The 15,322-nt window shown below is 40.6% G+C and overlaps 1 protein-coding gene across 4 annotated transcripts in view; it reads right to left on the bottom strand.

The window, feature by feature from the left end:
• Positions 1-3,965: 3,965 nt before the first annotated feature.
• Positions 3,966-15,322, bottom strand: part of CD96 (CD96 molecule) — a 106,563-nt gene continuing 95,206 nt past the window's right edge. For all 4 annotated transcript variants that reach the window (XM_051859365.3, XM_051859366.3, XM_051859368.3 and 1 more), the window contains 4 exons: positions 10,717-10,782; positions 9,857-9,946; positions 7,366-7,489; positions 3,966-5,110 (listed from right to left, as the gene is read on the bottom strand). In XM_051859365.3, coding sequence (XP_051715325.3) covers positions 5,002-5,110; positions 7,366-7,489; positions 9,857-9,946; positions 10,717-10,782 — 389 coding nt within the window. In that variant the 3' untranslated portion in view covers positions 3,966-5,001. The remainder of the gene's footprint in view (positions 5,111-7,365; positions 7,490-9,856; positions 9,947-10,716; positions 10,783-15,322) is intronic.

The raw sequence follows: 15,322 nt of genomic DNA, 5'->3' as shown, positions 1-15,322 counted from the left end.
GTATGCAGCCTTGCTAGTAATTACAGGATCCAAGGAAAACATATCATTGCAGATGTCAGGAAATAAACTGCCCTGCTCCCATCATCTCACCGTGTGTCTCTGGCTGGAACAGCAGCCCATCTCTGCTAGTTAAGGTCCTTTGTGCCCATGGTGGTAACTTTTGTCCACTATTTCAGGTTTTCTGTTGGATAGTCACCCTTAGCTGTTTACACAGCTATAATTGTTATTGCTAAAACCTCAATTACACTGCATTTGAGCCCTCATCTCAGAAAGAACAAAATGTCCATGATTTTGCAGATTTAACCCCCGAGTTCAAGCCAAACCCACTCCCCTATGTCCTGGTGCTGAGAGTACTACCTTCCAGGACCAGTTCCCCTGCTCAGAGCCTCTGGGGCGATGTTCTCTTCACTGCTCGGCCTTGGTAAGTTTCTCTGAATCTTCTTTCCAGATTCTGATCTTGATTACTCTTTTTCCTCCTTTCATTTCCTAGTCTTTTTTTTTTTTCATTTCACATTTTCTAGGCCATTCCACCCCCAGGGGCCAATTATTACTACATTTCTTTGTCTTCTGTCACAATTTTTGGAAAATACTGTCTGGGCATTAAAAAATCAGTGTTTATTTAAATGCACATAAGGCAGCTCTTCTCTATAATAAAAAATAAAAAGTGATGCCAAAGCAATTAGAGATTGATCACTCCCTAGACAGGAAGTCAGAGATGGGCCATCATTTTGGTTCTACCACTTCTAATTGCGTAATTTTGAGTAAGTCAATTTTATTTATAAGATGACCTCTAGTACTTGTTCAGATCAGATGTGCTGTTTTTATGCTATAATGCAAAGGTAATTGGTGAACCCAATTATATTGTCTTTAGTTAGAACAAAATGCATGCCGAAACAATCAAAGAAAAGGCTGTTTTGTATGAAGGCACACATTTTATCCCTTAGCCTCGTCACTGACACATGGGATCAAACATGCCTATCTCTGGACTATGTGTATAGGTGAGCTGCTATTACAATGATGATGTTTAACAATCGCAGAATTTCAGTGGCATTCAGCAATATCTAGCTTATATGCCTGTTGAGGTAGCTCGGCTAGGGATTGATTGATGTACTCTGGGCCTGGCATTGGTGGCTCTGCTCTACTCCATGAGTCTCTTTATCATCTTCTTGGTACTAATGGGCCAATGTGTTGTTGTCATGGCAACAGAGCACATCAAACTAAGTCCAATCACACAAGCACTTTGCAAGCTTTGGGATAGTCATTCTCATGATATTCCATTGCCCAAAACATGTCAAATGTCCATGCTCAAATTCTAGTTGTTTTCGTGATGCAGGTGGTTAAGGAAATGAATATTTTGAATAATAATGTGATTTAACAAAGTGCTTTGGAAATGAATGATAAAAAAAAATTCTTAGGGGGTTGGTTTTATGGTGCAGCTCATTAATCTGCCACTTGGAATGCCAGCATCCCATATCAGAATGCTGTTTTGAGTCCTGGCTGCTCTGCTCCTGATCCAGCTTCTTGCTAATATACCTGGGAAGGCAGTGGAAGATGGCTTAAGTACTGGGCAGTAGAAGATGGCTCAAATCCTGCGCCCTTGCCGCCTGTGTGGGAGAGCAGGATGGACTTCCTAGATCCTGGCTTCAGCCTGGCCCAGACTTGGCTATTGCTCCCATTTGGGAGATTTATCAGCGGATGAAAGACCTCTCATTCGCTCTCTCCTCTCTTTCGCATTTTCTAGTGAAAATGAAGGTGGTGATGAAGCCATACAGAAACCTTTGGTATTACATTGATATGTCTCCTATGGGGCAGGACTCCGTTCACTTCTAGAATGAGAAGTTGTTGGTTTGAGACAGGTGCTGTGAATCTGCTTGTACATAGTTTAAGGTGCGGGTGACACTATCATTTTATTCAAATGAGAGATGTCAAGTTCATAGCACTACCTAAACAGCATCTGAAATTCCTCTATTTTGCAGGCTTATGGAAAGTTCCTTTGAATCACCAACTGAACATCCTTCTGTGGATAAGCAACTGTTCACTCTATTTAAGTGGTAGATGAATTTGCAAATGTTGACCAGAACTTCCAGGACTAAAAATTATCCATTGAAGAAGAGCTAACATAAGAACATTATAAGACATCTGTCATATGACAGATTGAAAAATTATATGAACTTATGCTGTACTGCAAAACTGTTTCCCCTTTTACTGAAAAAAATCTAAACATCTCAACTCTTTCTTTTTACCCTTATACCTCTGATGTATTCATATCTCCTAATGGAACAATAAAAATAAAACAGCAATGACAGTTACACAAATTGCTGATAATTAAGTTACACTAAATAAAAATAACTACACAATGAAGCAACAGTCATATATGGAACTAATTTTTGTGTTTGAGAACTAATGAGACATTAAAGCTAAGGCAAGCATTAGTTAATTTTTTCCATGTATTGAGCTGTAGTAGTTATGTGTTCTATGTAACGAATTATAAACAGGTATAGCAATATTAAAAAACAGACATTTATTATACATCGTGTCCAGCAGCCAGAAAATCAGAAAAGGCTTAGCTGGGTGATTTTGACTTTTACAAAGTCCCAGTCAAAAGATCAAGGGAGATTGTGATTTTTCTGAAGACGTAACAGTGTTCCTTTTCCAAGACGGTTCACCCCTGTGGCTGGTAGTTGATGCCTGGTGTTAGCAGGAGGCATCAGTTCCTTCACAAGGGAATCTCTACTCCTGCTCAGTTGGGCATCCTTAAACTGCTGCTTGAGTGTTCCTGGTGTGAGGATGGGCTTCTGCCAGAGCCCGTAATCAGAGAAATCAAGGTGGAAACTACAATGTACTTTACGATCTAGCCTTGAAGTCACACTCTGCCCATTTCTACACGATCTACTGGTTATGACAAGCCTGGGACTGACATTCACTGTTGTGGGCAGCCACAGGCAGTTGCCCCTTTTGTTTACACTTAACCATATGGATGGAGACATCCCAGCACAGACAATTAGGCTAAGGAGATTCCAGGAAGAGGCAGGAAGAACTGTATCTCACTGCTAGACTTCTCACAAGAGATGATGTAGGTAATCAGCCACACCTGAAACCAGCATTTATTTCCTAGGTGTTTTATTATACCCTTGTAATCTATGATTGATAACATTTTGTGATCTGTTAATTGGAAGAACTTTATCAGAACTCTTTGTAACTGCAAATGTCCTTTAGATATGGAAATCCTCTGTGTGCCTCCTTGTGTACAACTGGTCATGTTTAAATACTACTGGACTTGTTGAATAAACGAGCCTTAATCAGGATTTGTCTTGGCTCCATTCTTTGCGTCCTTGTCCCCACATTCCCACTCTCTGTTTCAGGAAACCCGGTTCATTGTGCTGCAGGCCGGCACACACTGTCAAGATTATGTAAGTGTGTGATTTTTGAGTGTGAATGCTTTTAAAAATTTTGCATCCCAGGTGCCTTGGTTGCTTACCTTAAGATTACTCTTGGGTTACACAGGTTAGTGTTGGAGGAACCACGTGGGTATGACTATCAGAATACAAGAATCACTGGGAGTTGTCTTGGAGGTTGGCCTCAAAAAGAGGTAAATTCCTGACCAAGATTCTAATCAATGAGTAGGGGCTTCCACTGGGTCAGCAGTTCTTACTTTTGACTGAACATCAGAGTGCTTATGTCTGTGTCTTACTCTGCTGAGGTTCTGACCAACTTGAGCGGGAGTTCGACAGCCATGGTTACTTAAAAAAAAATGCAATACAAACCCTCAAACTTCTTCTCATGTGCAGTCAGGGGTAAGTGTACTGAAAAGGAACCAAGGATTCCTTTACAGACTGAAATCCATACAGAATTGGCCTATCATTATACCTGCCCACAACTTCTGTTCTTTCTTCCTGTGTGTGGGGGATAGGAAGACAAGAGGGATCAGTAGCTTATTCATTGACAAACTGTTGCTGGACACAGGGAATGTTTGACTAAGTTTATTCTCTGTCACTTGTATATTCTGCTTGATTTGCTTTGTAAAATGTTGGTAGGAGCAGGGTTAATTCATCAGTGTTAGTCTCATTTGAAGCTCTTTATCTGTTTTAAGACAGATCAAAACAGGCATGCTGGATGAACAGGAAGTCCCAAGATGAACAACAGAATCATGAGAATTGGATGGATTAGAATGGGGTTAGGCCACCAGCTTGCTTACATAATAATTTGATGCTAGTTTGATACATACTATGAACATACACACCTACATACACAGAGGTAAAGCCAAGAATGAAGTAAGTTTTAGCTGTTATAATTTTAGAAGCCAGTGAAGCTTTGTATCTTCTAAGCTACTTGACTATTGACTAGTTTTTTCTTTGGCTCCTCCTTATCTTGGTCCATGAGGCAGGAGACTGTACTGAACACAATGGAAGGAAGGGTGAAAGTGGGCTTAGAGTGTGGCTATTGTCCAATGCTTTCAGTTTTTCTCTACTGAAAATAAATGACAAAATTTCTGTTGGAAGGCTGTACTTTTTCATTATTGGTAACTCATGCTGGAAGTCTCCCATTTTTTTCTTCTTATAATTCTCTTGGGGAGTGCAGCAAAACTCCAAAATTCTTGTAATTTTGGCAAATAGTTTAGAATGCTGGAAGATGTTCAAAGAAGAGGATTAAGTGTGGGCATATGCTTGAAACTACGGTTGCTCCTTTAACTTGAGAAGTAAACAAAAACACTGCAAGCATTTTTAAATGACAGCAGTCTAATATGCACCTTTTACAAAAGCAAGAAAATCCTTACAGATGGTGTTGGATGTGGACATGACACAGCCTCTCACTCTTGTTTGAATTTCAGGCATATGCAGATGAAACAGGGTGAGTTGCTGGGAAAACAAGTTATTCAATTCTGACATGCATCCCATCTGCAGCAGAGGCTTGGCTGGAGGGCAATTATATTCATAAAGCATAACATCTACCTTCTCGATAGTATTCCAGGAGAATTTCGCTATATGACAAAGTCTCAAAGGACTAGAGTGTCTCCATCTCCTGATAAGGCAGATCACTTCCAATGGGCTCTTGAATGCAGGTGTACTTGATTGGAGGTGGAGGTGGCTTGAAAGGTGGGGGTCTTTCCATGCTAGGAACAAAACATTGCTCTTTGAATGCTAAGAATGTGAAGTGGTATTTATTTCTAAAAGCAGGACACAGATTAGTAAGAAAGCAATACACCCTCCTAGTTCTTCCAGAACTAGGATTAACACTATGTTTATGAGTGCTATTAGCCATTTAAACATCATGATCATATCATTAATTAATATTTATATGAACTTTATAGTTTGCAAAGCATTTTTTTATTATCATTATTTTTTATTTTTTTGACAGGCAGAGTGGACAGTGAGAGAGAGAGACAGAGAGAAAGGTCTTCCTTTTGCTGTTGGTTCACCCTCCAATGGCCGCCACGGCTGGTGCGCTGCGGCCAGCGCACCGCGCTGATCCGATGGCAGGAGCCAGGAGCCAGGTGCTTTTCCTGGTCTCCCATGGGGTGCAGGGCCCAAGCACTTGGGCCATCCTCCACTGCACTCCCTGGCCACAGCAGAGGGCTGGCCTGGAAGAGGGGCAACCGGGACAGAATCCGGCGCCCCTACCGGGACTAGAACCCGGTGTGCCGGCGCCGCTAGGCGGAGGATTAGCCTAGTGAGCCGCAGCGCCGGCCCTGCAAAGCATTTTTATCATAACATTATTTATTTTGTATCTGAGAATTCATATCAGTTGTATGCAACTTGTCTAAGCCAATCAGATCAGCAACTGAAGTCTCTCAACCTGAACTGATATTCTCCATAGCAACTGTCTCCTAATAGAGGAAGTTTTTCTCTTATGCAAGGAAATATTTGGTCTTCTTCCACAGACTACATTTTAAAATTCTGGAACTTAAGACTTGAGTTTTTTAAATATTTGCTTTGCCAACTCTACTACCAACCTTTACCCACACACTGTGTTCTGTGAGAATATGGCATATCCAGGAAGTAAAGCTCTTCTGAATCCCCCTGCATTGGTTGGTACTGGCTGAATGATATCTGAATTCCTTCTGTCTGAATCAATGAGCATTCTCAAAGTCATCCTTGTACAAAGCAGTGTTTTATATTAGCACAATTCATGTTTGATGGATATGCACTGAGCATACAGGTTAGAATTGAATTTAGCTGTGAAAATGCTCCAGCTATATTGATATCAAGGAATACATATTTATCTGTAAGCATCTTTATGTCAATGACTCTAACATCTCTATGCCATGACAGTTCATAGTATCTTAATTTTGAGAGAACCAGAGAAAGAGAAAGAGAGAGAGAGAGAGAGAGAGAGAGAGATTTTCATCTGTATATTATACAGACATTTGATTATAGAACATCTTACAAACACCAATTCAGATAGTCAGATTCCCACTTGCTCATTTTAATATAAAGCTCCCCTTAGCCTTATCACTTTGTTTTGATGATTTAATAGAGACTGAACATATATCAAAAGGTGGATACAAGTCTGAGAAACTTGTACTTTAGTTTCTTAGAGAAATAATGAATTTCTTGAATGGTGGCCAACATGTAGTCCTTGGATGAGAATTCGGAATTTATAACTATTAGTTTAGTGCTTTATCCACCATAAAACACTCTCTTAGTCTTCAAGGATACACTATGAAAAGTAAAAGGGCTTAGTGCACATGGGTAAGTGTTATCATAGATAATAGCAGTAAGACATGGAAGATCATCTCTCCTCTGAACATAGCCTAATCCAGACTGATCCAAACAGAGAGTAGAAAAATGAGGTTTAACTTTACAAGCCATTTCTAAATGCTGAGTGGAAAAGAGTTTTGGAAAAAACTTTAATAAGACAAACAGAGTGGGAGTAACCCAATGCTTGGTTGCTTTTCCCCTTGGGGAAACAGGAAACAGTACAGTAAAAGCCCAGTCTGATGAATAGCAGTTGGAAATCTCTTAAAATTACCTTTCTCACTCAATTTCACACTTGAACATCTAGGCTCAGCTCAGCCCAGGCAGTTCAAAGATGCATGAAAATGAAAAAATAATGAGGATTAAAAGAAAAGTCAGTTTTAGTTTGGGGGTAAGGTGAGGCTCAGTTCTCATTTCATGCCCACTGACTTGCTCCGTTTGATGAGTATTACAGCTCAGCCAGCCAATGCAGAGAGGGATACGGAGCAGGAGCTGTGCATTTGATCCCAACTGTGTGATGCCGGGAGCGCTAGAGGACCTCTCTGAACTTCTGGGAGCCTTAGTTCTCAGCACAGTGTGAGAGGATCTCCATAGAGTAATCGTATTTTCTGCTGAGAAAATATTTCGTAGAAAAATTATCAGTTCCGAAATATCTTACTCTTGTACTCACATTTCCTTTTGGTATTGACACCATTTTCTTATTCCAAGACCAAACAATATCACACAGAAAAAGAGCAAAAATGCAACGATCACCGGCCAGGATATCCCATCTTCAGGTCTACCAAGCTCAATACCTGAAAAAGACATAGAGAAAGATGAACCTCAGCGGGGGTTGTTCACTGACTGCAATCGCACTCTGAGGGCACATCTATGCCTTGTCAATTATGTGTCCTAACTGAAATGCTTATGAATATAAGGCATGGATACGCATTGTGAACATCGTATATCCTTTTTATTACAAATGGGGGCATGCTATACATCTTGTTATGTCCTTGGCTTCTTGAAAAAACATTCTTGGAATGCTTTCCATAGCAATGCATACAGATTTACAGCATTTTATTAAATGACTGGATAATTCCCCAATGGATTTACCATAGTTTATTTAATTGGTTTCTTAACATTAAACAGTTAAATTGTTTCCAGGCCTTTGTTATTTCTAACAACACTCCAATGAAATTTCTATAACATTACAGATAAATAGTTAGACATTTAAATCACATGGATCATTTGGGGAAATTTTTAAAAAAGATTTATTTATTTGAAAAGCAGAGTTACAGAGGCAGAGGCAGAGAGAGGGAGGGAGAGAGAGACAGAGAGTGACAGAGGGAGATAGAGAAATCTTGCATCCACTGGTTCACTCCCCAAATGGCCACACTGGCCAGGACTGGGCCAAGCTGAAGCCAGGAGCCAGAAATTCCTTCCGGGTCTTCCATGTGGGTTCAGGGGCCTATGATTTGGGCCATCCTCTGCTGCTTTCTCAGGTGCATCAGCAGGGAGCTGGATCAGAACTAGAGCAGCCAGGAATTGAACCAGCTCATTTGGGCAAATATTATTTGGATTTTTTCATTGTTTAATTTAGATGGTAAATTATTTATAGGTGGAGACAAGATTTTTTATTTATTTTTTACCCAGTTTTCATTTTTATTATTTATTTGATCCAGAGAAAGTGAAACAAAGACAGAAGAACAAGCACTCCCATCTGCTGGTTCACTCCCCAGATGCTCACACTGGCTGGGAGACCAAAGTTGAGAGCTGGGAATGGAATCCAGGTCATCCTTAAGTGTTTGTGTTAGAGTCTGTATTAGCAGGAAGCTGCAGTCAAGAGATGGAGCTGGTGAAGGAACTCAGACACTCTGTTGTGGGATATACTAACTAGAATGATAACTGTTAGGCCAGTGCCCAGTCCTGCCCAGTTTTTATTATACTGCTTTTTGTCTACCAAAAACAAAAAAGAAAAAAAGAAAAAAAAAGAAAAAAAGAATAAAGAGCTAGATTTAAAATATTAAAATATTAGTTGCCATTTTTTAAATATTTTACATGGTTTGAATGGCAGTTAGCTCTGGTTAGTCAGTGCTGAAGATTTTTCCTTTACAAATAACACACATTGAGGGATCCAAGGTCTGTCTTTGCTTATCCTAACTCAGCTCTGTCCATGTAAACACTGGGGGTATCCTGGAAGCTCATGTAGCTCTATATTACTTAATCATATGACATTCTCATCTACACAGGAGGCTAGAGTTTACAGTTCAAACCTCTAGAGTAACATGACCACACACATGAACATAGACACTCACAGCTCGCACAGATGGTCAACACCGTAGCAAACAAAGTTTTATTTTCATCAAGTCATTACACCTTTTGGGGAATGAACCAGGGGATGGAAGACCTTTCTTGCTCTCTCTGCCTCTCTTTCTCTCTCTATGTAACTCTTTCAAGTAAATAAATAAATCTTAAAAAAAAAAAAAGACTTTAGGACCTTAGTTTTCAGCTCTGTTCCCAAGATGTGTGCAGGAGAATGGTCCGATGATCTGAAGTCTATACAACCTTCTAGAAGACACAAGCTTAGCACCCAGGTGGACGTTTCATCACCTGAAGTGAGCTCCCCCATCCATGAAGTGAAAGAGTTGATTATGCCTGTGAACTTACATTGGAATGATCCTAATTTAGTCAATCCCTTGCTTTCTTATTATAAAAAAATAAGGGACTATACTATGCATTGGCAAGTTTTATTAATTAAATTATAGGAATACTTTTTGTTCCAAAAATATCTTTCTTGCATTGTTGTGTTTTCACAGGCCTGAAACGTTTCTTGTTGTTTTTCAGCTGGCTAATCGTTATCCATTTTTCAGATTTTAAGGTAAATAGTGTATCCTCAGAAAGTCCTTTCCCAGCCTTCAATTAAAACCAGATCTTCCTGTTAAGCTGTCAGCACCTACCATGGTAGCTGTCACAAATGTACTTGTATGGTTATTTACAAATAAATTTAACATATGATTATTTACTCACTATATATTATCTCTAGTAGATTATACTCTTCAGAAGGCTAATGTTATCACTGTATACTCAATAAACAGCACAGTGCTTGGCAAATGGTAGGTACTCAATAAAAATTTATTGAGTGAGTAAAACATTAAGATGCAAAACAATGGAAAATCATTTACCAGTGATATAGATACGATTATTTTTAGTAGATCCCCTGGCAGTTGTGGGAACTTCCGAAAATGTTCTGCTTGTGCTGGTGAAGACATCACCTGGGAATACAAGGGGAATAGCTGAGTGATCTTAGCAGCCATCTCACCTGATCAAGTGGTGTAAGGTCACGGTTGGGTTTCTTTCATGTGTTATTGGAAGAGCTCAATTTGAATGGCCTGAACATCCCTATGATATTGTATGTAAAACTTACTAAAGACCAATATATATCAAGGTTGGGATCTTGAGATCTGTGTAACAGCAACTGAATTTTCTGATTGATTTAGAGAAAAAAAGAGAGGCTGCCCACTTCCAAACAATGAAATTACATTTACTAAAGGATCTTCATGAGAAATGTAAATGATATGGGACAATGCCACAAGTTGATGTAATTGAAAGATAAGCCCGATCTCTATACCAGATTATCAGAAGTTCAGTTGATCAAAAACACCTATTCTTCCTATCTCAATGTGTTTGATAAGATGAATAAAACTGCTTTGCAATGTCAGACCAGACATCTCCATGTTGACTGATAATTCCATTTTCTAATGAAAAACTAAAAATTAAAATGCTTTTTTCACAGATGTACTGACTAAAAAGTTGCTATTTTGTAGATTTCCTTTTGAAATAAAGAAAAATCTAAGGCTTAGTCTCTGACTAATTTCCTTGAGTGACTGGAAAGAATTTTGATTTTCATTGTCATTTTTACCATGAAGATACATTTTTAAATGCCTATCTGAAATTGGCGTCTTATTGGTTGTTGCTTTCCCTCCTCACCCAAGTAGAGAAGATCACTAACTTTGATGTCCCCGAATCTTCCTCAAGTACTCACCATGAAGAGTTGAGCCTGTGTTGGAGGAGGATGAACTGTATGTTTCGCTGGATGTCCATGAAATTGCTAGAGGAAGAAGATATTGGAAGACTCAAATTATAGAACACTAGTTATTCCATTTTATCTTCATAATCCCTAGTTGACTTAGACAATTAAAAAAAAAGGTGTTAATAAATGCTTACAAAATGATCATTGATTAAACCGTCCCGTAGCATACATTACAATGTCCCCCAAAGAAAGGGGTAGATGAGGGATGCTTGTGATCCAGGTGTCTCTAGTGAAAATGTTTTTTTCTTTTTCTGTCACCATTATTTTATTTTTAAAGAAACATTTTTAAAGTCAAAAAAGAAGTAAAGATATAATGTAGCTACAAAGGGCAGTCCCTCCCAAGAAAGCATTACACTAACATATCCCATGGTTCTTCAGTTCATATTTTTCCCCAAAGAAATCTTTTATTTAAGTAATACAAACTTCTTGCATTTCTTAAAAACAACTTTAGGAACACAGTGATTCTTCCCACTGTACCTACTCTTCCACCCACAATCCCATTACTCTTCCTCCTCCTCTCCTATTCCCAGTCTTATTTTTTACTATGATCTATTTTCAGTTAACTTTATACACAGAAGATTAACTTTATACTAAGTAAAGAGTTCAACAAATTGTGTGAATAAAAAAATATTCCTCAACAGTTGAGTCAAGGGCTATTCAATGTCATTGCGTCTCAAAGTTGATTTCACTTCTTTTTTTAAGTGTTTTTTTTTTTTTTTTTAGAAACTTAGCTTTATTTTTAAAAATCTTTTTAGAAGATTGATTTATTTATTTGAAAGGCAGAGTTTCAGAGAGAGGGAGGTGAGGAGAGAGAGAGAAAGTCTTCCATCTGCAGGTTTACTCCCTAAATGGTCTCAACCGGCAGAGCTGGGCCAATACAAAGCCAGGAACTAACAGTTTCTTCTGGGTCTCCCACATGGGTGCAGGGGCCCAAGGACTTGGGCCATCTTCCGTTGCTTTCCCAGGCCATAGCAGAGAACTGCATTAGAAGTGGAGCAGCTGGGACTTGAACTGGACTTTTATGGGATGCTGACACTGCAGGTAGTGGCTTTATCCGATATGCCACAGCACCAGCCTCCTTAATTAACTTTAAAGAAGAGCCCAAGAGGGGCTGGCACCGTGGCACAGTAGGTTAATCCTCCACCTGTGGTGCCGGCATCCTACATGGGCGTGAGTTCAGGTCACAGCTGCCCCTTTTCCAATCCAGCTCTCTGCTATGGCTTGGGAAAGCAGTGTAAGATGGAACAAGTGCTTGGGCCCCTGCATCCGCATGGGAGACCAGGAAGACGCACAGCTCTGGCTGTTGTGGCCATCTGGGAAGTGAATCAACGAAAGGAAGACCTTTCTCTCTGTCTCTCCCTCTCACTGTCTGTAACTCTACTTTTCAAATAAATAAATAAATAAATAAATATATTTTTTAAAATAAAGAAGAACCCAAGAATGATACATCTTTTGCCAGCACTTAGATGAAACTATAACTTATGAGACATAAGAATATCCTCCACTTAATACACTAATACAAAGTAAATCTTTGAGAACAAGTTTTACTATTAACTCTCATAATGCAACTCTTTGAGGACAGAGATCCTGCCTGGGAAGTTAGTGCACTGTGACTCCTGTTGTTAATTTAACAATTAACACTCTTATGTATGATGTCACTGATCACATGAGGCTTTTGACATGAGCTACCAAGGCTATAGGAGCCTTTTGAATCCACAAACTCCTTCAGTATTTAGACAAGGCCATAAGCAAAGTGAAAGTTCTCTCCTCCTTCCAGAGGAAAATACGTAAGGACGATTTGAATGTAGCCAGTGCTATTATTTAAATTCTGATAGCATTAGGAATTGAGGCTTGTAAGAGGTTATTGAGGGGCTGGCGCAATGGCGCAGTAGGTTAATCCTCCGCCTGCGGCACCAGCATCCCATATGGGCGCCGGTTCTAGTCCCGGCTGCTCCTCTTCCAGCCCAGCTCTCTGCTGTGGCCTGGGAAGGCAGTGGAGGATGGCCCAAGTCCTTGGGCCCCTGCACCAATGTGGGAAACCAGGAAGAAGCACCTGGCTCCTGGCTTTGGATCAGCCAGCTCTGGCCATTGTGGCCATTTGGGGAGTGAACCAGCAGATGGAAGACCTTTCTCTCTGTCTCTCCCTCTCACTGTCTATAACTCTAACTCTCAAATAAAATAGGTTATTGGTCCATGAGAACTCCTCTCATGAATGATATAACAATTCTTGTAGAAGAGAATGCAAGCAGCGTTTGGCCTGGGCTTTCTGCCTTCTGCAATGTGAGGAGCCAGCAAGATGGCCCCACAGATTTCCAGTGCCTTGATCCTGGACTTCTCAGCTTAAGAACTGTTAGCTAATAAACCTTTTAAAGGCAAATGATCCAGTCTGTGTAATTCTGTTTGTTAAAGCAGTACAAATACACCAAGCCAGAATTGGTACCAGGGGTAGCCTGTTGCTATAACAAATACCTAAAAATCTTGATTGGGAAATGGGAACATGATGGAGCAGCTTTGAAGTGAATGCTAGACAAGTTCTGTACTGCAGAGAGCATTGTGGGTGATTCTGGAGAGGACTCAGGAGAGCAGAGCTGTAGACAGCCAGCCTTCTTAGTGATGATCTAGATGGACATGACCGAGATGATGGTAGAAATAGGGACAAAAAATGCTATTTTGATGGGTTCTAGGACAGAAATGAGAAAAATCTTACTGGAAAATAGGGGAAGAGGCATCCTCATTATAAAGTGGAAAATAATTTGACTGCATTCTGTCCACATCCTAGGAGTTTGTGGAGGGTAGAAGTTCTGAGTGATGGATAGACTATTTGGTGGAAGAAATCTCTAAGCAGAAAAGTGTTGCCTGGCGGCAATTAACTTCTCTAGAGCTTTGTTGCTTCTCTTAACTTACAGTGACATCCAAGAAGGGAAAACAGTTAACAATTGAATCAAAATGGAAGCTGAATGTAAAGATTTAGGAAATTCTTAATCTGGTCATGTAAAGAATGAAACAATATGTTTAGAAGAGAAAAGCAAGGCTGTGGCTAAGTGAATATTTCATACAGAGATCATCGTGAATAATAGAAGGAAGACAAAGGCTCTTCATCACGACAATGAAGGAATGACACGGAAGGCATTCCAGAGATCCCCCAGGGTCCTGTGCACATCACAGGGCCTCAAGGACAGAGCAGGTTCAAAGAAGGATCTCAGAGCACTTATGGGACCTCAGAACTTGCTGCCCAGGGATATTTCAAATCTCTGCTCCCTGCTTTCTGGCACGTTGCTCCTTGGCAGCCCCAGCTGTGGCTCAGGTTGGCTCAAGTGAGGATTGGTACCCGTTTCCAGAAGGTACAACCTGCAAGTCTTGACAATATCTGCGTGCCACTTATTCTAGGGGCTCACAGAGTGCAAGAATCTTGGAGGCATGTCCTTTTCCCCCTGCATTTCAGATGACATCTCTGACAGCCTCCAAGTCCAGGCAGACACTTGCCACAGGGGCAAAGCCACTGCAGAGAGCCCCTAATAGGCCAGTGCCTAGTAAAGTTGTGGGGGCAGTCACTCCTGACTCCTCAGACCTATAGGGCTACCAGCATGCAACACCAGCCTGGGAGAGCTGCAGGCACCTGACTGCAACCAGAGAGCTGCTGCGTGGGCTGTCTGGAGCCTTGGGACCCCAACCCCGACTTCAGTGTGTCTGGGAAGCAGACAAGAACATCATTCTCAAGTCTGAAGATCTAATGTTGTTCAGGTTTAATTTTTTTTAGGTTTTATTTATTTATTAATCTGTGATGGGAGAGAGAGAAGAAGAAAGAGAGAGGGAGAGACACAGCAAGGGAGACCTTCTGTCTTGTTATTCTCCAAAAGGCCACAATGGGGAGTCATATGTGGGTGACATGGACTCAAGTATTCCAACCATCTTCTGCTTTCCCAGGCACTTTAGCAGGAAACTGGATTAGAAGCAGAGCAGCTGGGACTCGAATCAGCACTTTGATATAGGATGTTGGTGTTGTAGGCCACAGCTTTACCCACTCTGACACAACACTAGCTCATGTAGCTTGGGTTTTAGATTTACTTGGGATCTTCACTCCTTTTGTAACCAAGTCCTATTGTCTTCACTGTGGTGATTGCAAGCCAACTCCTTTCTAAGCATCAATTCACTGAATTAAGAGTGGCACCAGGGTCAGGTGGGCCCTGCAGGGTACTGGACTTCAGGCCTCAGAGCTCAACTATCACTCCCCCAGCTTACATTCTGAGGCTAGACTTAATTGAGGTGTTTTTCAGAAACTTCAAGCCATGTTCAAACAAAGTAATAACTATCTTCCCATAGACCCCAGACTGGCTGGAACCCACCTTACCATCACATCTTCAGAAAAGCACACTGGCATTCTGTTTCTGACCAATCAAAGGAAGACTATGAGTGCTGTGCACCAACCAGAGACCCACAAATGAGCTGATCACACCTTGTTCATCCCTAGCTTTGAACTAGAATATTCACTGGGGAGTCCAGGAATTGACCAGTGCATTGCAAATACACTCTTGCTCTCTTCTAATGGCCGCAGTGTCAG

Source organism: Oryctolagus cuniculus, chromosome 4 (assembly GCF_051225735.1).
Source record: "Oryctolagus cuniculus isolate XC-2025 breed Fujian yellow rabbit chromosome 4, ASM5122573v1, whole genome shotgun sequence".
Taxonomy (NCBI): domain Eukaryota; kingdom Metazoa; phylum Chordata; class Mammalia; order Lagomorpha; family Leporidae; genus Oryctolagus; species Oryctolagus cuniculus.
Note: the sequence above shows the minus strand (reverse complement) of the source record. Positions and strands in the feature narration are given on the sequence as shown.